This window comes from Entelurus aequoreus, linkage group LG01 (assembly GCF_033978785.1).
Source record: "Entelurus aequoreus isolate RoL-2023_Sb linkage group LG01, RoL_Eaeq_v1.1, whole genome shotgun sequence".
NCBI classification, from domain to species: Eukaryota; Metazoa; Chordata; class Actinopteri; order Syngnathiformes; family Syngnathidae; genus Entelurus; species Entelurus aequoreus.
The window spans coordinates 53,149,421-53,176,366 of NC_084731.1; the positions used below are offsets into that span (position 1 = coordinate 53,149,421).

General features: G+C 37.5%; 1 protein-coding gene across 1 annotated transcript in view; it reads left to right on the plus strand.

Moving 5' to 3' along the window:
- Window positions 1–2,510: 2,510 nt before the first annotated feature.
- The window catches only part of kif21b (kinesin family member 21B), a 403,877-nt gene continuing 379,441 nt past the window's right edge, over window positions 2,511–26,946 (plus strand). Inside the window, exon 1 of the mRNA XM_062054694.1 lies at window positions 2,511–2,971. Coding sequence (XP_061910678.1) covers window positions 2,931–2,971 — 41 coding nt within the window. The 5' untranslated portion in view covers window positions 2,511–2,930. The remainder of the gene's footprint in view (window positions 2,972–26,946) is intronic.

Here is a 26,946-nt window from a genome sequence, read left to right on the forward strand (position 1 = left end):
GCATCATTTTATGTGACCTGCCGCATTATTCTATGTGGCCCGCCACATAATTTTACGTAGCCTGCTCCCTCATTTTATGTGATATGCTGCTTTAATTTATGTGGCCGGCCAAAAAAGGACTGGGAATAATAAAGCACTTTCTGCCGAAATGCATGTTTTATTCTTTCAAATTTGACGTGAAAATGTCCTGCATCCAATTGCATATTTAGTTTTTTATATTCTGATCCTGCAACAGCAAAGTTATCCATCAATCTGCTAGTAGAAAACATAGTAATCAAAACGTTTATTTTTCAATTTGTGTAACAAGGCTATTATACATCATACTTGCCAATCCTCCCGAATTTTCTGGGAGACTCCCGAATTTCAGTGCCTCTCCCGAAAATCTCCCGTGACAACCATTCTCCCGAAAATCTCCCGATTTCCAGCCGGACAACTATGTTGGGGGCGTGCCTAAAGGCACTGCCTTTAGCGTCGTCTCTCACCTGAAAAGGAGACTATTATATATCTCTCCGTTATCCATAGGTTTATCTATAACTCATAACACGGTGGCCGAATGGATATAGTCACTCATGAACGGTCAGAGAAGCACAAGGCTGCGGCAACGGAGTATTATGGGCCACTTTGCAAGCAACATCCCGTTCTCATTTGCGGATGTTTTCAACAAATCCGTGAAGGATATGTTTCCGGATTCAGAGATCGCTCGCCAGTACTCAAATGGCAGAACAAAAGCCACTCAAATAGTGAAAGGTAAGTGTTTTTTTGTTTTTAAGTAAGTACAGTACAGTTAGTAGAACAACTGTGTTTTCATTACTGTACTATGTGTATGTGTATATATATATATATATATATATATATATATATATATATATATATATATATATATATATATATATATATATATATATATATATATATATATATATATATAAATATATAAAGTATTTCTTATATATATATATATATATATATGTATATATATATATATATATATATATATATATATATATATATATATATATATATATATATATATATATATATATATATATATATATATATATATATATATATATATATAGGGCTGCAACAACTAATCGATTAAATCGATTATAAAAATAGTTGCCGATTAATTTAGTCATCGATTCGTTGGATCTATGCCAGGGGTCGGCAACCTTTACCACTCAAAGAGCCATTTTGGCAAGTTTCACAAATTAAAGCAAATAGTGGGAGCCACAAAAAATTTTTTAAATTTAAAATGAAAAACACCGCAAAGAAAGCTTAAATGATTTGTGCTATGTTAACCAGGGGTCTCCGACACACGCACCGGCACGCACTTTAATGTGGAAATTTGATGTTATAGCGGCCCGCGAGTTTTGAATGAATGGCGCTTGATAGCGTCATACTTGTCAATCCTCTCATTTTTCCCGGGAGACTCACGAACATCAGGGCGTGATGACACTGCTTTTGGCGCCCTCTACAACCTGCCCAAACAGTGTACCTGCTCGACCACATGTAGAACGCAGTTTCAGCTTGCTCACGTAAGTGACAGCAAGGCGTACTATCTCAGCAGCCACACATCTTACACTGACGGTACCAATACCCAGAATCCCATGCAGCCCTAACTCTTCCGCTCAACCAACGCACGGAGAGGGGGGGGTTTGATGGGGGGGGGGGGGGGGGGATTTGGTGGTAGCGGGGGTGTATAATGTAGACCGGAAGAGTTAGGGCTGCATGGGATTCTGGGTATTGGTTGTGTTGTGTTTATGTTGTGTTACGGTGGGATGTTCTCCAGAAATGTGTTTTTCATTCTTTTTTGGTGTGGGTTCACAGTGTGGCGCATATTTGTAACGTAACAATGTTAAAGTTATTAATAACAATAATATAAAATAAAAAATACCAAAATATGCTGTTTCCTTTTTCTATCTGTTACACTGCTTCCCTTATTCCGTCACATAATAATTGTCCCCCCAACAATGTGACCAAACCGGAACAAAAAATATGTTCCTCTCCAATTTACATGGGTTTTGTAACAAAAATAAAGTTAACATATACTTGCTTGAAATTACCAAAGAAAATACATATTTAATCACATTATATGTAAATATGAACTTATATTTATACATTGTATTTATTTATTCTAACCAACTATGAAATTATATAATATATATACAATGTGCTTCTGTCAGCAGCTACAATACATATATAAATATAAGAAATACTTTAATTTCAGCGAATCCTAGATATAAATATACGCCTCCCCCTTAACCCCGCCCACCCGCACACCCCCAATCTCCCGAATTCGGAGGTCTCACTTAGGTTGGCAAGTATGTTATACATTCATATTCATATATTAAATGTTACATGTGGCCCTCTGAGGGCAGCCGTAATTGCGACGTGGCCCTCAATAAAAACGAGTATGACACGCCTGATGTAGATCAACGTTATTGAGACGGTTAAAAAAAGGGTCAAGTCTCTTCTTTCGAGTGAGTTGAACAATTCCGACAGTCTTTGAAGGCATCATTTGCCGGTGTGACTGTCTCGCCTCCCAGAGCAGCGGCGTTACCACGTACTTCTCACAGAAGCCGCGCGGCGCTGCGAGGCGCTCACACGTGCTCGAAAACATCATGTAGTCGCCGGGACACGCCGCCACTAACGCCAGCATTTCACTCGACCAGGTTCAGCCGTTGGCTGCCGAGCGCCGACCGCAGAAGGGCCGGAAAAGTTGAGCGCCACGGCGGGGGAGAAGCAGACAAGGAGTTCGGAAGAGGCAGCTGGTCGCTGGGAGCTCTTGACGGCTTTGCTCCCTCTGACCTAAGACGCCGAGAGCCGCCGCGCCGCCTCCTTCATGCAGCGGATGAGCACCTCGGCCACAACTCGATAACCACACCGGAGACCTTCGCACCCTGCCGGGGGGCACCTGAGACGAGACAATGGCGAGCCAGGGTGACTGCTCCGTGAAGGTTGCGTTGAGGTAAGCCTGTTTGCATGTGTACCTGTGCTTATATGCATTATTATACACATTATACGCATTATTATACACATTGTGTGCATTATTATGCATATTATACACATATTATACACGTTGTGTCATCAGTCTCAAGCATCATCATGCACACCTGCAGGTCATCTGCTGAATCATGCTGCAACATTTCATGCCAGCAATATTCTCAAGGTGTGCAATGTGCATGCATGTCCTCCACTCTGTGTTTACATCGAGGGTGCCCAAAGTGTGGCCCGCGGGACAATTTTGGCCCGTCATGTCAAATGTAACACATATTCATACCGACCTCTTTCAAGCTGCACAATCATTGGAGACAAGTGCAAGGCTAAACTGTAAAAAAACAAAAGTCAGTAGATTTTACGTAAAAAGTACACTGTAAAATAAATGACAGAATATTTTTTTTGTAAAAAACTGTAAGCTCAGTCGCAAACATTTTACCGTAAAATCAAGAATGGTACCGTTTTTAATTTAAACTAATGCACTGAAAAAATAATTATTGTAAAATTTTCTGTCAGTGTTAGAGTGGTACCGTTTTTATTTTACAGTACACATAAATAATTTTTTATTTTTCTATAAAAACTGGCAGCTCAGTCGACAAAATGTTACCGTAACAATAAGACTGGTACCATTTTTAATTTGCAGTAAAAAACTGTGGAAAAAAAAAGGGTCGTGGATTTTTCTGATTTCTTCATTTACATTAATGCACTGTAAAAAAAATACTGTAAAATTTTCTGTAAAAACCTTGGCAGCTCAGTCGCAAAAATGTTCCCATAAAAATAAGAGTGGTACCATCTAAAATGTATTTATAGAGTTTTGCACTGAAAAAAATAAGCCATAAACTTTACAGTAAAACATTTAACTAATTTAGTGTAAAAATCACAGTCAATTTTACGGTACAATTCTGGTGACTGAGCTGCCAATATTTTTACTGTAAAATGAATATATATTTTTTACCGGCAAACTAACGGCGGTATGAGGCTCATAAATACTCGTGGTGTTGCATGGTAATAATCGCTGTTTGGCCCATGGACCATCGGCACAATTTGACTTTGGCCCTCGGAGGCCAAAAGTTGGGGGCCCCCCCCCTGGTCTACATGAAACACAAAGGAGACGTGACAAGGACAGGTGTGGACAGGAGACTGGGATCTTTCCCTAAATGATTTTCTCCAAACTAAAACTGTCTTTATTTCTGAGCTCGTTCAATGCGTCTTGAAAGCACAAAGGCTCCTCCGAGCTGTGCCTCTCGTCGAGAACGCAGCCTCAAGGTTTTGCCTCATAAGAGGACATTTTGGCAACGTGTGCCTGTTTTGGTGTTTTTTTTATAAATCTCCTATTTCCTCATGTTTGCATTCGAGGCATGAAAGTTAGAACAGGTCACATTTGGGTTCCTCACAAGGACCATGTTGTGCTCCGAGAATGGGGGGTTTGCGGACGCTTTTAGAGAAGAAGCGTGCAATTGAAGGCAGCCGCCTCCCCAGGGCAGCTTCAGAGTCACTTTTCCTATGAACCGCTGAGTGGATCTCCTTTGTGCATGCTCACAGTGACAGTAACAGGAAGTGGGCTGGGCGGCTTTGACAAAATAACAAAACCGAGTAAAGAAAAAAAAAAGGGGAAGCCTCGGAGCCAGCTGGTGGCCGCTATTCTTCTGAAGTTATTGATTGAGGAGCCGTTGTTGTGACAGCTGTCATCTGTTCTGCTTGTTCATCACTTTTTTATCCATTATCTCCGAGTGGGTTTATTACTAAAAGTGCTGAAAGTATCTTTAAGATTTTAGGACCATGCCAAGGTTAAACGCAGTCTGTTCCTGGATTTGCATGAATTTAAAATAATTTAAGAACTGTTGCAGAGTCCAGCTGTCACCGTGATAAGACCTTTCCTGAATGTACGGCACCATTCACATAGTTAAGTTTTTTATAGAGCACAACTCTTACACAAGGCAATTAAAAGTGCTTTACAGAAAATTACAAGCAGGCAAAAATAAAAATATTAAATAATCATAAAAATAATCATACTGTATTTTCCGGACTATAGAGCGTATTTTAGAGAGAAAAATATGTTTCCATATATTAGCCGCACTTATTAGCCGCAGATATATATGTTGTTAAAATAGTTATTTACACATACATTTTCTGTAAATGCTTATTTACATACCTTAATTGTTTCCAAACGATGTCTGTAACACGGCAGTAAAACGTCTGATCAAACAAAACAGAAATCATCGTCATGGACCCACTGGCTGCTGAAGCTAGCTCTCCAATCAGTAAACAGACTCAATAACTCCACGGTTTTGGGGAATTTACTGAGGAATTTGCGAAACTAAAACAATACAAAAAGAATGCCGTATGTTAATAATACTAGCACAGACATTTGTAAATGTGTTAGCATATTTGCTAATGCTAACGATGCTAGCTTGGTTACATTATGATAGCATGAAAACACTCCTGCAGACATCACACATTGGACGATTAAGTAAGTAAGAATTGTTTTAGTTATATTGTAGAACTTACAAATGTTGCTTGGAGTGATGAATGAAGAGTCCATACGAGTAGAAACGCTATGGACGACTGGAAGACTGAACAGCAATCCAGTTGGGGGAAAAAAACACTACCGATAAATGGAAAGACACTGCAGCACCTGCAGTGAGCGAATTAGTCCAATAGATGGTGCCATAGTAAAAAAAAATAATTATTTTTATTATTGCCGTCCGCGAAATAAAATCCATAAATTAGCCGCTCCATCTTATAAGTCACAGGGTTCAAAGCGTATGAACAAAGTAGCGGCTTAAAGTGCATAATTTACTCTAATTCAATTTAAAATTCTAATTCAAATGAAAACAATCACATTATGTACCGTATTTTCCGCTCCAACTAAATTTTAGAAGCAAAGATATTTTCCATATATTAGCCGCACCAGACTATAAGCCGCAGATGTATATGTTGTAAATTAGTTATTTACACAGAAAGATTCTGTAAATATTTATTTACATACCTTAATTGTTTCCAAACAGTGTCTGTAACACGGCAGTAAAACGAGTGATCAAACAAAACCGAAGTAATCGTCATGGACCCACTAGTTGCGCAAGCTAGCTCTCCAATCAGCTAAACAGACTCAGTAACTCCACGGTGATGTTTTGGTGAATTTAACAAACTCGTAAACATGTTGGCATATAAGCTAACGCTAAAAACGCTAGCGTCATTACATTAGGATAGCACATACAAATTTGAATGAAAACACTCCTACAGGCGTCACACATGGGACGGTTTAGTAAATATGAATTGTTTTAGTTATATTGTAGAAACGTTGCTAGGAGTGATGAATGAAGAATCCATATGAGTAGGACCGCCATGGACGGCTTGAAGACAAAACGGCAATTGTACTTAAGGTTCAAAGCTTTAAACAGCAGAAGTCACTGTAGAGATTCAACCAGCAGCACCTGCAGCAAGCCAACTCGTCCAAAATATGACGCCATAGCACAAACAATAACACTCTCTTTCAGTGTCCTTGCATGTGTTTAATGAAAACTATTTGCATTATGGTCGTCAGCGAAGAACAATCCATAAATTGGCCACACTGTTTTATAAACCACAAGGTTCAAAGTGTAGGAAAAAAGTAGCAGTTTATAATCCAGAATTTACGGTAGATAAAATACTTTCAGTTGTCATCTGCACAATTTAAATTAAAATGTTTTCAGCCTGGATTTGAACATTGCCAACATTGAGGCCTGTGTTACATCTTCTGGAAGACTCTTGCAGATTTTAGCAGCATAAAACTGAAATGCATGTTTGGTCCTGACTCTGGGCACCAGCAGGAGACCACTCCCTGAGGTTCTCAGAGCTTGAGGTGGTTCGTATGGTTCGAACATGTTAGATATCTAGTTTGGCACAAGACTATGAAACGACTTGTACATAAGCAAAGCTGTTTTAAAGTTTATTCTCTGAGCAACATGAAGCCAGTGCAGTGACCTGAGCGCTGAACTAATATGGTCGTATTTCCTGGTTCTAGTCAGGACTCGATCAGCAGCATTCTGGATGTACTGCAGCTGCTTTACAGTTGGTTTAGAGAGCCCAGTGAGAAGGCCACTCCAGTAGTCTAACCTGCTGGAGACCAAGGCATGGATCAGACTTTCTAAGTCAGATTTGGACATTATTCCTCTGATTTTGGCAATGTTGAGGTGGTAAAAAGCTGCTGATGTTATTGACCTAATGTGGCTGTTTAAGTTCAAGTCTGAGTCCATTATTACCCCTAGATTTCAAACCTGATTATTACGTTTCAGGGAGAAGGTCTCAAGGTGACTAATGATAGATAAGGAGAATAAATAACATGTTTGTGTTACATTTTATGTGGTATTGTTGCCCGAGCCGTGTTGTACTGAGCAGCCAGTACAGACCCATGTGTCACTTTCGGCTGTCACAATAAGGTCAATTTCCGGTTCTATGATTGCCGTCACATTTGGTTCATCATTGTACAACACCAGTGCTGCGATGATTTATTCTATTAGATAAAATATTTGATTCAGATTCTGTTGCTACGATTCCCACAGTGTGCTGGTAAGTGGGTGCCGTGATCAGTGTGGTGGCGAACAAAGATTTTTATTTTTACTAATGCACACATTTTAGACGTGCAATTTCAATATTAGACACAAATAATGAACAAGTAGGAATTAGGTTATTTCAACTATTTTATCCAAAATATGCATTGACCTGATGAATTATGTTATACCCCATTCTCTATTAATCAACCAAAGAAATCCAATAGTTTACTCGAATACAAAAAATATTCATATATATAAATGTATATACATATATGTATGTATGTACAGTATATATGTGTGTATATGTATATGTATATATATATGTCAGGGTTTCCCACACATTCATTTATTTGTGGCGGCCCGCCACGAAAGAATTACGTCCGCCACAAAAAAATAAATTAAAAAAAAAAAAAAAAAATTTTTTTTTTTTTTGGTCCTCTCCAGCTTCTCAGGCAAATCATATAGTTGATGTAGATGCCCATATCGGCTGTTCAGATTTACTTTACAAAAGAGAAGTGTAGGATACTTCTCTTGTTGCCTTATTTGTATTTGACTTTATTAAATGTATTTATATTAGAAACACAACATGTGTATATAACAAAGGGTGCAAAGTCTGCAGGCAGTAGGAAACACATGGTTAAGTGTAGGGAGTAAAACTGATGGCAGTCTAAATTTCAAGATTTTTGGAGCTCTTTGTTCAGTGGATCAGATGTTTGATGAAGCTCTGTGTCTATCTACCACCACTACTGTTTTCTGTTTATTTGTTACTGACTGTGGCAGGACACCTCTGCCTCTGTTTCACTTTATGTTGCTGGTAAATAATATGGTTGTAGTAGTAGGCTAAAGTTAAATTATTTAATATGCACTAATTAAAGGGGCAGAGCTTTGAGACATTTTAGCTTTTATATTTTATAAGATATATTTTTTGTAAGAACCACAATTAATAAATATATTTCAGTGAATAACTTATTGTTCAAATCTGTATATAAATATGTACATAAAGTGTTGTAATTATATTGTAAAATGGATGGATGGATGGATGGACGTTTAAAACAAAACTGTTATTATTAATTAGTAAGTATACATTTTTTGAGCCTTTTTAGAGAAAATCAAATCATTGTAGTAAATTATGCAAATTAGCATTGTAGTAAATTATGCAAATTAATCGATGATGTCATGGTGACCACGCCCATAGCCACGCCCATAGGCACGCCCCCACCGCCACAGGTATCTTGGCAGTTTATGGGAAACACTTTATGTATATATGTATATGTGTATATATGTGTATATATATATATATATATATATATATATATATATATATGTATGTATGTATGTATGTATGTATGTATGTATGTATATATATATATATATATGTATATATATATATATATATATATGTATATATATATATATATATATGTATATATATATATATATGTGTGTATGTATATATTTATGTATATGTGTGTATATATGTATGTACATGTGCATATATATATACTGTATATGTATATACTGTGTGTGTGTGTATGTATAAATACTGTGTGTGTGTATATGTATATATATACTGTGTATTAGGGCTGTGAATCTTTGGGTGTCCCATGATTCGATTCAAAATCGATTCTTGGGGTCACGATTCGATTCAAAATCGAATTTTTTTTTCAATTCAACACGATTCTCGATTCAAAAACTTTTTTTTTTTTTTTTTTTTAATGAAAACAATACACAACAATACCATAATAATGCAATACAATTTCAAAACCAAACCCGACCCAGCAACATTCAGAATAGCAATAAACAGAGCAATTGAGAGCAATTGAGGACACACAAACATGACACGGAACAATCTAAAAGTAGTGAGACAAAAATGAATATTATCAACAAAAGTATCAATATTAGTATCAATTTCAAAATAGCAGTGATTAAAAATCCCTCATTGACATTATCATTAGACATTTAAAAAAAAAAAAAAGAAGAACAATAGTGTCACTGTGGCTTACACTTGCATCACATCTCATAAGCTTGACAACACACTGTGTCCAATATTTTCCACAATGATATAACAAGTCTTATTTTGGTACATTTAATAGTTAAAACAAATTTAAATAATGGATCCCATATTCCAATACATGACTCATTATTATCTAAACTAAATGCAGTTTTTTCTAATGATATCATCTCCATAGCTTGTGTGTACCAGTCAGTATGAGTTGGACTGTCAACATCTATCCATTTATTAAATGTTACCCTTTTTGTTATTATGCATATTGAAAGAAATGCATTTTTACTCTTTGATGACACATTACTAAATTGATGTAGATCCCCAAGAATACAAGTTTGCAGTGTCATTGGGATGTTTATATTAAGGACTGTGATTGCTTCTTTTGTTGTTTTCAACCATAACTCTTTTATTCTCTGACATTCCCACGATAAATGAACAAGAGTTGCCTCAGCTGCCCGACACTTCATACATAACTTGCTATCTACTACACCAATTTTAAACAGCTGAGAAGATGTAAAATACAATCTATTCAAGATCTTCAATTGAGTCAACTTATCTTTAATGCTTCTAAAGGGCTTATTGGCATTTTTCCAAATATCATTCCATGATATGTCTCTTTCATCTAAAATGTTTAAGTCCATCATCCATTTCTGAACACATGCATTATTTGCATTTCTAGTGTGGTGTTCATTTATTATTCCATGAAATAGTTTAATTAATTTCTTAAATGTATCTCGATTAAAAAGTGCATCTTCCAGTTCATAGCTATTTAAAGACATACTTTCAGAGGATATGCATTTATTTACAGCGTGTTTTAAAGAGATAAAATTAAAAAAATTATTTCTGGGTACATTATATTGATCAACTAAATCATTGAACGGTTTAGAAGAGTTTTTATTAATAATATGATGAGGTTTAGTAATACCTCTGTCGTTCCATGTTGTCCATTTAACCACATTTTTATTAATTATGATATTAGGATTGTACCAAAACGGTTGATTTACAGATGTCATTGACTTGATTCCTAGTATTTTCTGACACAGTTTTAGAATGGTAAAGGTGGCTTCTATTGGGCTCTGCCTCAATTCATTAGGTATTTTTTTAATATAATATAAACTCCCCACATCAATGTCCAAATTCATTAACATATTTTTTCCTATGTTGATCCAGTCCTTATCTGCAGAAGAATGAAATAAGTGGCTTGCTTGTTCACAACCGAAGGAGATATAATAATGTAAGAACTTTGGTAATTGTAGTCCTCCTTTATCTTGTGTACAAGACAACCTTAAGTATGAACAACTGGCCTTCTTTCCACACCATATAAAATGTGATATCATTGTATGTATTTTCTTAAAGCAACTTTTATTAATTAGGACAGGCATCATTTTCGGTATATAATTAAAGGCCTACTGAAATGAATTTTTTTTATTTAAACGGGGATAGCAGATCCATTCCATGTGTCATACTTGATCATTTCGCGATATTGCCATTTTTTTGCTGAAAGGATTTAGTAGAGAACATCGACGATAAAGGTCGCAACTTTTGGTCGCTGATAAAAAAAAGCCTTGCCTCTACCAGAAGTAGCGTGACGTCGCAGGTTGTAAGGCTCCTCACATTTCCCCATTGTTTACACCAGCAGCGAGAGCGATTCGGACCGAGAAAGTGACGATTACCCCATTAATTTGAGCGAGGATGAAATATTTGTGGATGAGGAACGTCAGAGTGAAGGACTAGAGTGCAGTGCAGGACGTATCTTTTTTCGCTCTGACCGTAACTTAGGTAAAAGGGCTCATTGGATTCCGCACTTTCTCCTTTTTCTATTGTGGATCATGGATTTGTATTTTAAACCACCTCGGATACTATATCCTCTTGAAAATGAGAGTCGAACGCGAAATGGACATTCACAGTGACTTTTATCTCCACGACAATACATCGGTGAAGCACTTTAGCTACGGAGCTAACGTGATAGCATCGTGCTTAAATGCAGATAGAAACAAAAGAAATAAGCCCCTGACTGGAAGGATAGACAGCAGATCAACAATACTACTATCAGGAGACACCGAACCAAACACTGGACCTGTAACCACACGGTTAATGCTGTGCCGCCTGTCGAAGCCTAGCAATGCTGTTGCTAACGACGCCATTAAAGCTAACTTAGCTACGGGACCTCGTCAGAGCTATGATAAAAACATTTGCGCTCCACCTACGCCAGCCCTCATCTGCTCATCAACACCCGTGCTCACCTGCGTTCCAGCGATCAACGGCGCGACGAAGGACTTCACCCGATCATCGATGCGGTCGGCGGCTAGCGTCGGATAGCCCGTCTGCTATCCTCAAAGTCCTCCTGGTTGTGTTGCTGCAGCCAGCCGCTAATACACCGATCCCACCTACAGCTTTCTTCTTTGCAGTCTCCATTGTTCATTAAACAAATTGCCAAAGATTCACCAACACAGATGTCCAGAATACTGTGGAATTTTGCGATGAAAACATAGCTTTTGTATTGAGATACAATGTGTCCGAATACTTCCATTTCAACCATTGACGTCACGCGCAAACGTCATAATACATAGACGTTTTCAACCGGAAGTTTCGCGGGAAATTTAAAATTGCACTTTATAAGTTAACCCGGCCGTATTGGCATGTGTTGCAATGTTAAGATTTCATCATTGATATATAAACTATCAGACTGCGTGGTCGGTAGTAGTGGGTTTCAGTAGGCCTTTAACTGCTGGCAGTATATTCATTTTTACTATGTTCACCCGACCCCAAAGTGATATTTGGAGACGTGACCAGCGTTCCATTTTGGATTCTATCTTATTTTTTAAATGTTTAAGATTTAGATCCCTGCTTGTATAAAGGTTTGGTGTAATGTGAAGTCCTAGATATATGATTTCTGCCTCTTTCCATTTAATTTTGGAGTTCTGAACTTGTGATTTCTTGCAGTGTTTATTAAGTGGTAATATGTCACATTTGTCCCAATTGACTTTATACACTGATAAACAGCCATATTCAGTGATGACATTATTGGTATAGTGAAGAGAGGAGTTAACATGTGACAGGTAGAGAATTATGTCGTCACAATACATCGATAGCTTATTATACTGTGAGACAATTTTTATACCATGATTATTTTCACTTCTTATTTTTGCAGCTAAGGGTTCAATAACCAAATTAAATAATAATCCAGATGCAGGACATCCCTGTTTTACTCCTCTTTTTAACGAAAAAGGTTCTGAAATATGATTATTGGTTTTGACTGATGCCATGGGCCTTGCATAAAGCATCTTAATCCATTGTATAAAATTATCTCCAAATCCAAATTTATGTAATGTACAAAACATAAATGACCAGGTTATGCGGTCGAATGCCTTCTCCGCATCAACAGTACATACTGCTGTGGGATATGGGAGACTTCTAGCATAGTAAATAACATTAAACAATTTCCTTGTATTGTCTGAAGATTGTCGGCCTTCCATGAAGCCAGTTTGGTCAGTATGAATTAATTTTCCTATTACATTTGATAATCGTGTGGCTAAGATTTTTGCCAGGATTCAAAAGGATTCTCTATTCATTCAATACATAGGATTTCAGCAGGATCTACCCCACTCTGCTGACATGCAAGCAGAGTAGTAGATTTTTGTAAAAAGCTTTTATAATTGTAAAGGACAATGTTTTATCAACTGATTGCAATAATGTAAATTTGTTTTAACTATTAAATGAACCAAAAATATGACTTATTTTATCTTTGTGAAAATATTGGACACAGTGTGTTGTCAAGCTTATGAGATGCGATGCAAGTGTAAGCCACTGTGACACTATTGTTCTTTTTTTTTAGTTTTATAAATGTCTAATGATAATGTCAATGAAGGATTTTTAATCACTGCTATGTTGAAATTGTAACTAATATTGATACTGTTGTTGATAATATTCATTTTTGTTTCACTACTTTTGGTTTGTTCTGTGTCGTGTTTGTGTCTCCTCTCAATTGCTCTGTTTATTGCAGTTCTGAGTGTTGCTGGGTCGGGTTTGGTTTTGGAACCGGATTGCATTGTTATGGTATTGCTGTGTATTGTTTTGTTGGATTGATTAATTTAAAAAAAACAAAAACAAACATATTATAAATAATAAATAAATAAAAAAATCGATTTTTTAAAAATGAGAATCGATTCTGAATCGCACAACGTGAGAATCGCGATTCGAATTCGAATCGATTTTTTCCCTCACCCCTACTGTGTATGTATGTACTTTGTATATATACACACTGTGTATGTGTATATATACAGTATATACTGTGTATACTGTGTATACAGTATATATATATATATATATATATTAGGGCTGGGCGATATATCGATATACGCGATATATCACGGGTTTGTCTCTGTGCGATATAGAAAATGACTACATCGTGATATTCGAGTATGCGTTCTCACACAGTTGCTTTTAGCTGGCACTACAGGCTCTCCTCGCTCTTTCCTGTCTCTCCTTCTCACAGACAGCAAGCGCAGCTTCTACACACGTCACATACTGTCACGTGATACGTCACATATGTATACGCCCTCACGCAGCAAAGAGGTAGCAGCATGGCTAACGTTAGCTGTGATGCTAGCGTAGCCGTGTGAGCGGTAATACGAGAGAAAGAAGGTGCGAATCTGGTAACAAATGAAGGAATAATACATTTTCCCAAAAGCAGCAGGGGGTCCATCGTCTGGCGGTGGTTTGGCTTCAAGTGGGAATATGTCGAACAAACAACCGTAATTTGTCAAGTGTGGGGCGAAAGCGTTGCTATAAAAAGTAGCATTACTGCTAATATGTATCATCATTTGAAAAGTCACCTGCTAGAGAATGTAGAGTGCTTACTCCGCACGTCAACATCTCCGTTCGGTGCCACACGCCCACACCATCAAAATGCCGAGGCAAACATTTCCAGATCAACACCTTATGAAAAAATTTGTGATTTTTTTAGTTGTGATTTCCTTCTCTGCATGAAAGTTTTAAAGTAGCATATATTAAGGCAGTATGAAGAAGAATGTTTTAATGTAGACACATAGAATCATCATACTGCTGTGATTATATGCATCAAGTGTTCATTCAAGGCTAAGGCAAAATATCGAGATATATATCGTGTATCGCGATATGGCCTTAAAATATTGCGATATTAAAAAAGGCCTTATCGCCCAGCCCTAATATATATTTTTTCACATATTTTTTTTAAACTCCAACCCACAACAAAAACACAGGAATGTATTCATGTAAACTACAACAATGCAAGTCTATCTACTGCTGATATTACTACTCGGGATGATCTTGATATCGGATATCAGTCTGATAATAAAACAAGTGTATTGGCTAGCATACAAACTATCCGATACAAGCGGTCAGTCTTGCAGCACATTTATTTGTATAAAGCTGGACAACCAGTTTGCAGCTACAGTAAATGTCCTCCTTGTTTTTAGTCTTGATTGATTGATTGAGAAGTTTATTGACATCTTAAAGAATTTAATCCATGTAATGCTTTAAAAAGGCAAATGGATGGCACAAAAAGCCAAAAGGTTTGTTTCCATTGTGGTCCATTAAATATTCATCACATTTTATACATTCAATAAGATATATAACCTGTAACATCCATCCATCCATCCATTTTCTACCACTTGTCCCTTTTGGGGTCACGGGGGGTGCTGTGTATATAATTTTTTAAAATAAATTATGTACATATACACAGTATACATATCAGGTGATTTGAAAAACAATATATACAAAAAATGGGGGCGTGGGGGGGTTATATACACTATGTACATGAGTCAAGTTATTTACAAAAGGCAAACATGCTCGGCTATACTGTAGGCTATTAGGAGTTAGTAGCTACTGTCTACAACTGCTAAGCACACAACATCAAGCAATGTGTAATACTGTAACTGTCCTTAATCTGTCTAAAACACGACATTTGTCACTATAAACAAATATCAAATAGTTGTATTTGCTTGTTACTTACATATGTTTCCAAGGCAGAAAGATTATACATGTACCCAGCAGCATTCAATTTACTGCATTATTTTCTTAATTTACCGTATTTTTCAGACCATAGGGCACACCGGGTTATAAGGCGCACTGCCGAGGATCGACTCTATTTTCATACATTAGGCGCACCAGATTATATATTCTATTTCTACATGTAAAATACTTCCTTGTGGTCTACATAACATGGTGGTTCTTTGGTCAAAATGTTTCATAGATTATGATTATGTCAACTCGCTTTCTGACCGTCTCTTCAGAAGGAACCGTTTTGTGGGCAGTCTTATTTACGTGGCTCACCTTCGACAGCGTCTTCTACCCGCCATCTTTGTTGTACTGGTCGTTTTTAGCGTTTCCATAGCGAGGCTACTGACAGATATAAGTTAGAACTGTACGCTACGTTGTATTAAAAATGGCAACGGCGGAGGATGAACGCCCCACAACAAGAGGCTAGAGAAAAGAAGAAGCTTATTGACTATAATGGCGAACGCCTGTGAGTTTTCAGGGCTTATGCAGATCCCAAATATACATCAGCAGGTACAAATAGGTAAGAAAAGTTGGTTTTGCATAATATTGCGAAACAAAATGCCAGACAATGTCTCCTAGTAGGGTCCATTTTAGGGTCCTTATACACACACCATAATAATACTGTATGTTGAAGCACAGTACATCTGACTGTGGTAGCTGTAAAGCTAGCGGTGCGGCTTCATATCTTACCAAAGTCGTACTAAAACATTTTGACTTGTTTTTGAGCGCCGTGTGTAATGTTCTATATTCTCAATGAAACATCAATGTTTTGGTGTTGCTTGCTTAAGGTACTTGCTCGCGTCATTTATTGAACATGCGTCATCCTGCAGTCCACACGTCTCTTATGTGTGACTGCTACCTACTGGTGACACTTATCATTACACCATATACCTAATAAAATTGCTTAAAGGTCGTTACGCACAACCAGAATTAGTATGTACATAAGGCGCATCGGGTTATAAGGCGCACTGTCCATTTTTGAGAAAATAAAATAATTTTAAGTGCGCCTAATAGTCCGAAAAATACGGTACTAATCTATTATGACCACCCCTCTTAAATTTAAAGACAGCATAATAAGTCCGTCACAAGGTTAGTGTTTTTCATACCTACCGTTGTTCTCTCAGTAATTTTAAGTGCTGACATGGCATCGGAATAATGTCGGTGTCGGCCAATACTCAAGGCTCCAATATCGGTGTTGGAAGTGATAAAGTTGTTTGGGCACTGCCCTAATTACTGCTGTACTATTTCTACGACTTGAGCACGACTCCCACGTTGTAATTAAAGAGCGTTTGAGGAGTGACAGCGAGTGTATGTGTGCCTATTTGCACGCTGCCTAAGTGGTACCCAAAGTGAATTTGACAGGAAACAAGAAGCATGCGGAGAAAGATAACTTCCCCACTGACCAGGCAGGCCTCAAACCCAAGAAAGTTGGCCACCGACAAAAGGGGGGTGGGGGGGCTGGCGTGTTGTAATTGCTCCCATGTTGCGGCGCCCTCAGGCGAGGCTGCGTGAAGTGTGCACGTGTGAGCGTGCACGGTGAGGGGGGGCAGGGAGGTCGGGGACCCAGTCTGAGTCTCTCCCACTTCCTGAATATCTGCGCTGGCTTCCCTAAACAATGACCACGGACTTGACCTACAATCCTGCATTCAAACCAGGCTGCTCCAAGAATGGGGAAGGAACATATACACACCAACCTACACGTTAACAAACACACACACACACACACACACACACACACACACACACACACACACACACACACACACACACACACACACACACACACACACACACACACACACACACACACACACACACACACACACACACACACACACAAACGTGTTAATTGGGACAACAATTTTTTTATTTTTTTTCGCGCAGATTACCGGTTTTCCCGAAATTCCAGGAATTCCGAAATATCAATTCAAATTCAAACTGTTACTTCGTCAACATTTTTCAACTGTTTCGAAAAATTCTAGAAGAGTTGTGCTAGTATCAATATTTTCAAAAAATTCCCAAATTTCTATGAAATTTCCATTCAAATGAATGGACGTATCATAGTTCACAAAGCCCTAAATTCTAAAAATGTTGCGCCACTTTTTAACCGATTTTGACTTTTCAACCATCCACACACACACACACACACACACACACACACACACACACACACACACACACACACACACACACACACACACACACACACACACACACACACACACACACTACTCTTCCGAGATCTTGAACACAAAACATGTTTTCCCAAAGTTACCGGTTTCTCGTAATTCCCGGTAATTTTTTCCCCATTGACAATGAATGGGAAACATACTATTGACTGTATATCCCACATTTCTCAAGAGATTTGAAATTCCAACTCAAATTCAAACTGTTACGTCAAAAATTTTCAACCGTTTCAAAAAATTTTCCAACACCAACCCGTTGATATCATCTAGAACAAAAATCCCAGGTTTTCCAGAAATCCCCAATTTTCCAGGAAATTCCCATTCAAATGAATGGACGTATCGTAGTTCTACAATGCCCTAAATTCTCAATATGTTGCGCCATTTTTTACCCAATTCCGCCTTTTCAACCATTCACACACTAATTTTTCAAGACCTTGAACGCAAAAGGTGTTTTCCCTTTCCAAAGTTAACGGTTTTCCCAGAATTTCCAGTAATTTTCTCCCCATTGACAATGAATTTGAAATATACTATTGACTGCATATCCCACATTTCTCAAGCGATTTGAACCGTTCCACCATCCACACTCCACTCACCTTGGACAATCAAAGTATCTTTTTTAAAGTTAAAAAAATTCCAAGAATTCCCGGTTTTCCAAAGCCCTATTCTCAGCTCTCAGTCCACATTTTTCAACCAATTCCAACCATTTCACCTTCAAAACATTCCTCTTAGTTGGGACAACAAATGTTCCTATTTTGTTTCATACATATTCCCGTTTTTTTCACGAAATTCCAACTCAAATTCAAACTGTTAGGTCAACATTTTTCAACCGTTTGGAAACATTTTAACACCAAGCATCAATATATATTTAAAAAAAATCAATTTTTTTCAGAAATTCCCAGGAAGTTCCCATTCAAATTAATTCAAATGTATTCATAGTTCTACAATGCCCTAAATTCTCAAAATGTTGCGCCATTTTTTACCCGATTCCGACTTTTCAACCATACACACACACACACACACACACACACACACACACACACACACACACACACACACACACACACACACACACACACACACACACACACACACACACACACACACACACACACACACACACACACACACTACTCTTCCGAGATCTCGAACGCAAAACATGTTTTCCCTTACCCAATGTTCCCAGAATTTTTTCCACATTGACAATGACTGGGAAATATACTATTGACTGCATATCCCACATTTATCAAGCAATTTGAACCGTTCCACCGTCCAGGGCATTCACACACATTGTAGTTATTAATATTTGTTTATGACTTATTGAAAATATGGACCAAGAGAAAAAATAGGATAAAGTTCTTAACTGTTTCCGTGCATTGGAATATGGAACGGACGTGTGTTGAAAAGAAAAGATGAGCACGGCGAAAGACAACGGTCCCTTTGAAAAAATTATAAAAAATGCCATACTGTGGAGGGGACTTTTCCTGTTTAACCTAGGGCTGGGCGATATGGCCTTTTTTTAATATCTCGGTATTTTTAGGCCATGTCACGATACACGATATACCGTATATCTTAATATTTTGCCTTAGCCTTGAATTAACACTTGATGCATATAATCACTCCAGTATGATGATTCTATGTGTCTACATTAAAACATTCTTGTTCATACTGCATTAATATATGCTCATTTTAAACTTTCATGCAGAGAGGGAAATCACAACTAAGTCAATTGACCAAAACTGTATTTATTAAACAGTTATTAAGCAGTGGCACAAACATTCATGTCATTTCAAAACAAAGTGCAAGATTGTCAGAGACATTTTAAAACAAGCTATTAGTGCACTTTTGTACATGATGTCACTAAGATGACAAATCAAAACAACACTAAATTAAAGTGCACTTTTTGTACAGAACGCCACTACAATAGTTAAAAACAAATAAAGTGCACTTTTGTGCATGATGTCACACAAGATATTTCAATAACTGTCAAATAAAAATTAGCTGCATAATAGGAAATCAAATAGAGTATGTCCTTCGCTATGTGGTAGGTTACTGCGTACGTTATCTATCTTTTTTTTTCATAGGGTGTTGATTTGGAGTTGCCTCTGCATTTTGTTGGTGTGGCACCGAACGGAGATGTTGACATGCAGAGTTTCAAGCACTCTTCATTCTCTAGCTGGTGACTTTTCAAATGATGCTACATATTAGCAGTAATGCTACTTTTTGTAGCAACGCTTTTGCCCCACACTTGACAAATTACGCTTGAAGCCAAACCACCGCCAGACGATGGACCCCGTGCTGTTTTTCTTGGGAATTAATTATTCCTTCATTTGTTACCAGATTCGCATCTTCTTTCTCTCGTATTACCACTCGCACCACAGCTAACATTACCCATGCCGCTACCTCTCTGCTCCGCGAGGGCGTATACGTATGTGACGTATGTAAGAAGGTGCGCTTGTTTTATGTCTCTGTGAGAAGGAGAGACAAGAAAGAGTGATAAAAGCCTGTAGTGCAGACCTGGGCATTCTGCGGCCCGCGGGCCACATCCGGCCCTTTGTGCGTCCCTGTCCGGCCCGCGTGAGGCCAATCATAAATTACAAAATACATTTAAAAAAGTATCTACAGTATGTCAAGTGTGCAATACAACGGTGCTGCTTTTGTTTTGAAAAGCGTTATTTGTATTACTTCCGTGTGGACGTATGCGCGTGTGTGTTTGTGAGTGAATGTGAACAGCGGCAATCACAAATTACAAAATAAAGTTTAAAAAACATCTATGTCGTGCGTGCAATACAACTGTGCTGCTTTTATTTTGAAAAGTGTTATTTATGTGCGTATGTCCGGGTGTAACCTGTGAGTGAAGATGCACAGCGACAAGTGATGAGACGCTAAAAAGAGAAAAGTTGATGACGAACAAGACATGGACTGCCAAGTATTTCTTTACAGAAATTAAAGGTAAAGCCATGTGCTTAATTTGTGGTACACCGGTTGCTGTGTTTAAAGAATATATTTTGAATCGCCACTACACGACGAAGCACGAGGAAAAATACCGGAATCTGTCTGATGAAGCGCGCGCAAGGGAGGCTGATGCGTTGATGGTAAAACTGCAAACCCAACAAGGACTTTTTGCCAGATTTCACACCCCCAGAGATGCAGCCGTCAGGAGAAGTTTCGTCATTTCTCACAAAATCGCCAGAAAAAGTAAGGCGTTTTACGACGGAGAGTTTATTAAGGAGTGCTTATTGAACTCTGTTGCGCTGATAATGCCCGGAGACTTTGACTGTTTTTCGCTGGCTTTGGATGAGAGCTGCGATGTACGTGACACCGCCCAGCTGCTCATCTTTTTACGTGGGATAACTGCAAACTTTCAAATCACGGAGGAGCTGGCAGCCATGCAGTCAATTAAAGAAACAACCACAGCTGCACACTTACCGACCCTGCCCCCCCACACATCAACACCCCCCGCCCCCTCCGTGCGTCGGTTGAGGTGGGCGGGGTTTGGTGGTAACGGGGGTGTATAATGTAGCCCGGAAGAGTTAGGGCTGCATGGGATTCTGGGTATTTGTTCTGTTGTGTTTATGTTGTGTAACGGTGCGAATGTTCTCCCGAAATGTGTTTGTCATTCTTGTTTGGTGTGGGTTCACTGTGTGGCACATATTAGTAAGAGTGTTAAAGTTGTTTTATACGGCCACCGTCAGTGTAACCTGTGTGGCTGTTGAACAAGTATGCCTTGCTGTCACATGTGTGTTATAGCAGAAGCTGCATTCAACATGTGGCTGGGCTGGCACGCTGTATGGACAGGTTGTAGAGGGTGTTAAATGCTGTGCCATCACGGCACGCCCTTTTTCATTGTTATTTGCGTGAAAATCAGCAGACGTTTGAAAGAATAATTGCCCTGAAATCCGGGAGACTCCCGGAAAAATCGGGAGGGTTGGTAAGTATGATAAGTATGACGCTGTCAAGCGCCGTTCATATAAAACTTGCGGGACTATCATTACATTTTCATATTAAGGTGCGGGCCCCACAATGCAAAAAAAAACTTTGTATGCAGTGTTATTTCATTTAAAATTTCAAAAGAGTTTTGTGGCTCCCATCATTTTCTTTAATTTGTGAAACTGGTCAAAATGGCTCTTTGAGTGGTAAAGGTTGCCGACCCCTGACATAGGTAAATGCGTGTTTGGACATGTTAGGACTGAAATGGGACAAGCTGGCAGGTGTGACAATCCAATCCAAACTACTTTATTTATATAGCACATTTAAACAACAAAATGTTTCCAAAGTGCTGCACAACATTATTAAAAACAATATTGAAATATTATCCTTAGCTCCACCAATGACTGAATAAAAACAAAAAATAATTACATATAAAACCAATATAAAAAACTATATAAAATAAATATGATTAAAAACGATTTTTAACAACAGATGGTTGTCCAAATCCGACGGGAAAAAATGTTGGATAATGCAGGATAAAGTGACAGAAATTAACCCTGTGCAGAAATGGACATTTTTGCATTGTATTATACATCAGGAAGTGTTGTGTAAGACAGTGTTAAAAATAAAACCATCAAAAGCAATCTGCTTTTGTATAAAGTTAAGTTAGGTTAAATGAAATTATTATTATTATTATTAATAATTATTATTATTATTATTATTATTATTATTATTATTATTATTATTATTATTATTATTATTTATCTTACGGTATATCAAAAATAATATTGAGCAAAATTTAATTGAAATATTGTCGGTGTGGCCCTCCAGCAGTGCTCGGGTTGCTTATGCGGCCCCCGGTAAAAATGAATTGCCCACCCCTGCTGTAGTGTAATGCCCGTAGCTAAAAGCAACTGCGTGAGAACGTATACTCGATTATCACGATATAGTAATTTTCTAAAATTGCAGGGGACTTAAACGGGTCTAAATTGAATTATGTGTTGTAAATGGACATGCTTTCCAACGTCCACAAAGTTTAGTGAACAAATTGTCTTATGTGTTGGTTAAAGTTTGCGCCATGAGTGGGAAATGTTGGGTCATATATAAAAATACTCTACTTTGTACACTTTCATGTGTACAAAGTCATTAACCTTAACTACTGACATTGCCCACAAGACAGCCGCTATAAACTGACAGTTATACTATCAGATTAGGGCTGGGCGATATGGCCTTTTATTAATATCTCGATATTTTTAGGCCATGTCACGATACACGATATATACTGTATCTGAATATTTTGCCTTAGCCTTGAATTAACACTTGATGCATATAATCACACCAGTATGATGATTCTGTGTCTACATTAAAACATTCTTGTTCATACGGCATTAATATATGCTCATTTTAAACTTTCATGCAGAGAGGGAAATCACAACTAAGTAAATTTACGAATTTACAAAAAACAAATAAAGTGCACTTTTGTTCATGATGTCACACAAGATATTTCAATAACTGTCAAATAAAATTGAGCTGCATAATAAGAAATCAAATAGTGTATGTCCTTCGCTATGTGGTAGGTTACTGCGGACATTATCTCCTTCTGTTGTTGACTATTTGTTTGATACGGTGTTGATGTGGATATGGTTGCTTCGGCATTTTGTTGGTGTGGCACCGGCCGTAGATGTTGACATGCGTAGTTTCAAGCATTACTCATTCTCTAGTGGGTGACTTTTCAAATGATACTACAAATTAGCAGTAATGCTACTTTTTGTAGCAACGCTTTTGCCGCATACTTGACATATTACTGTTGTTCGTTCAACATCTTCCCGCTTGAAGCCAAACCACCGCCAGACGATGGACCCTGTGCTGTTTTTCTTGGGAATTAATTCTTCCTTCATTTGTTACCAGATTTGCACCTTCTTTCTCTCGTATTACCACTCGCACCTCTCCGCTAGCACCACAGCTAACGTTACCAATGCCGCTACCTCTCTGCTCTGCGAGAGCGTATGACGTTGCACACGCGACAGTATGTGACGTATGTAAGAAGGTGGGCTTGTTTTATGTCTCTGTGAGGAGAGACAAGAAAGAGTGAGAAGAGCCTGTTGTGTAATGTCCGCAGCTAAAAGCAAATGCGTGAGAAAGTATACTCGAATATCACGATATAGTCATTTTCTATATCGCATAGAGACAAACCCGCGTTATATCGAGTATATTCGATGTATCGCCCAGCCCTAGTTTGACCCACAATTTTTTGGCTCTCTGCAGCACTCCTTTTTAATTTATTTCGCTTTGTGCAGAAAATGAACAGCGAGATGGTGCAACCAAAAGTAATGGTCAACACTGTTACGCGATTGGCCTTTAGCGTGTCCCTCCCATTTCACGACCACTTCCTGTTTAGCTACCTTACCAGACCGCAAGTGCCTTTGTTTATGCGACCAACCAAGCTTTATTCTTTCTGTTTTTTTCCGGACAAAAGATATATATATATATATATATATATATATATACATATATATATATATATATATATATATATATATATATATATATATATATATATATATATATATATATATATATATATATATATATATATATATATATATATATATATATATATATATATATTAGGGCTGCAACTAATGATTAATTTGATAATCGATTAATCTGTCGATTATTACTTCGATTAATCGATTACTAATCGGATAAAAGAGACAAACTACATTTCTATCCTTTCCAGTATTTTATTGCAAAAAACCAGCATACTGGCACCATGTTCTGGACATTGGGGATGCAGCATACACCAATAATAACATAGAAATGTAACTCATCAGATCAGAACTGAATCAGATATTGTACACGTTTCTGTTGTGAATAATAAAGGATTAATTTTAGGCTGCCTCTGAATAATATTATGAAATATTCCAGCACCTTCATAACGTTTGGTTATACTAAAGCGTCACTCAAATCTAAATATATTTATATAGCTTTATCGGGCCCGGCTACATTGATCCATTAAAAAGTAACCTGAGATATTTCTGTCCGTTACGTTTATTTCGAAATTGGTAACCGTGCGTTTTTTCTCTCAAAACGGAGTCATATGTGCCGGAGACACATTATCAGCCCCGCGTTGCAACAAAGGCATAACGTTAACGTTACTCACAAAAAAGCTGAACTCATGAATGCCTGTTGCCACTATGGACTTACGTAACGTGAGTTCCTCCCTTCATCCATGGCTCCAACATGTTTCCTTTTCAGGTGCTCCTGAAGCAATGTTGTACTTCCGTGCCATTTTGCAGGAAACGGTCTTCTTTGAAGTCTTTAAAGTAAAGTGTTCCCACACTTTTGACGACTTAGGTCGTTCACTTTTCTCCATTGAAGCAATAACCTCAAGATGTTTTTCAGCTGAACTATCGTATCGGTACTGTTTTCCTGCGCCATTTTTCGAATGTTTAGGCAAAGGAGACGGCGTCGTCACGTGAGCTGCACATGACACATCATTGGCTGGCTTACTGCCACCTCATGAGACGCAGCCTCAGCGCCGCCCTGGCGCTGTTTTGTACTGTTTTTGTACTTATTTTGATTATTGTTTCTCAGCTGTTTGTAAATGTTGCAGTTTATAAATAAAGGTTTATAAAAAAAAGAAAAAGAAAAAGAAATAAAAAGTAGAAAAAAAAAAGCCTCCGCGCATGCGCATAGCATAGTTCCAACGAATCGATGACTAAATTAATCGCCAACTATTTTCATAATCGATTTTAATCGATTTAATAGATTAGTTGTTGCAGCCCTAATATATATATATATATATATATATATATATATATATATATATATATATATATATATATATATATATATATATATATATATATATATATATATATATATATATATATATATATATATATATATATATATATATATATATATATGTATATATATATATATATATTTTTTTTTCTTCTTCTATATATATATATATTCATTGAACACAATTTCTATCTATATTGATGACGATTACATGTCTATTGCGATATATTTTGATATCGTTGTATTGGCACAGCCCTGTGTTGTCCAAACAATCCCTAATAACAAATCAAAACGCAGCAGACACTTCATCTTATCATGGGACAATAAATGAAACTCAAGCACCAATAAAATTGTGTCTTAGCTGTAGTCCTACTTAATAATGTCAGTGTCATGGTCTGGGACTGTACAAGTGCTGCCACATTTGGAGAGCTGCAGATAAAGGAGGCAAACATGATTTTCAACATGTAACACATACTCATTACCGACCTCTTTCAAGAGGCACAGTCATTGGGCGTGTCCGCAAGGCTACGCTGTAAAAAAGTAAGTTTTTAGTGTAAAAAACCTGGCATTACCGTAAAATGATCATTAGTACCGTCTTTCCGTTTACAGTAATGCAGTCGTCAAAATATTGCTGTTAGAAATAAGAGTGGTACTGTTTGTTAATTTACAGTAATGCCTTGTAAAAAAAAAAGTCTGTAGATTTTTTCAATTAAAAAATGGCAGCTCAGTTGCCATAAGTGTACTGTAAAAATAAGAGTGCTGCTGTTTTTAATTTGCGGAAATGCACTGTAAAAAACAAATGACTGTAGATTTTTCTGTAAAACTTTGTCAGCTCAGTCTAAATTTTACCGTAAAAATAACAACGGTACCGTTTTTCTTTTAATAGTAATGCACTATAAAAAAAACCCATCATAGACTTTACGGTAAAAATATAGTAACAGTAATTTGGTGTTAAGATCACTGTGCATTTTTTGGTAAAATTCCGGAGCTCCCAATTTTTTACCGTAAAATCTATTGTTTTTTTTTTCCAACAGGCTAACCACTGTCAATTTCGGATTATAACGCGCTACTTTTTTCCTATGGTTGAAACCTGTGGGTTATAAAATTGTGTGGCTAATTTTTGGATTTACGGCAATAGTGTTTTGTATTCAATAGTTTTCATTCAACACAAGCAGAAACACAGAAACAGTGTGTTGTTGTTTGTGCTACGCCGCCATCTTTTGGACAAGTTCGCTCACTGCAGGGGCTGCGGGTTGAAAATGTACCTCCTGTTTTTAATGCCTTGAACCGGAAGTACAACCGTCCACAGCGTTCTGCTTGAAAATATTCTTCATTCATCACTCCAAGCAACGTTTGTAAGTTTTGCAATATAACTAAAACAATTCATACTTACTAAACCGTCCCATGTGACTGTAGGAGTGTTTTCATGCATATTTGTACATGCTAT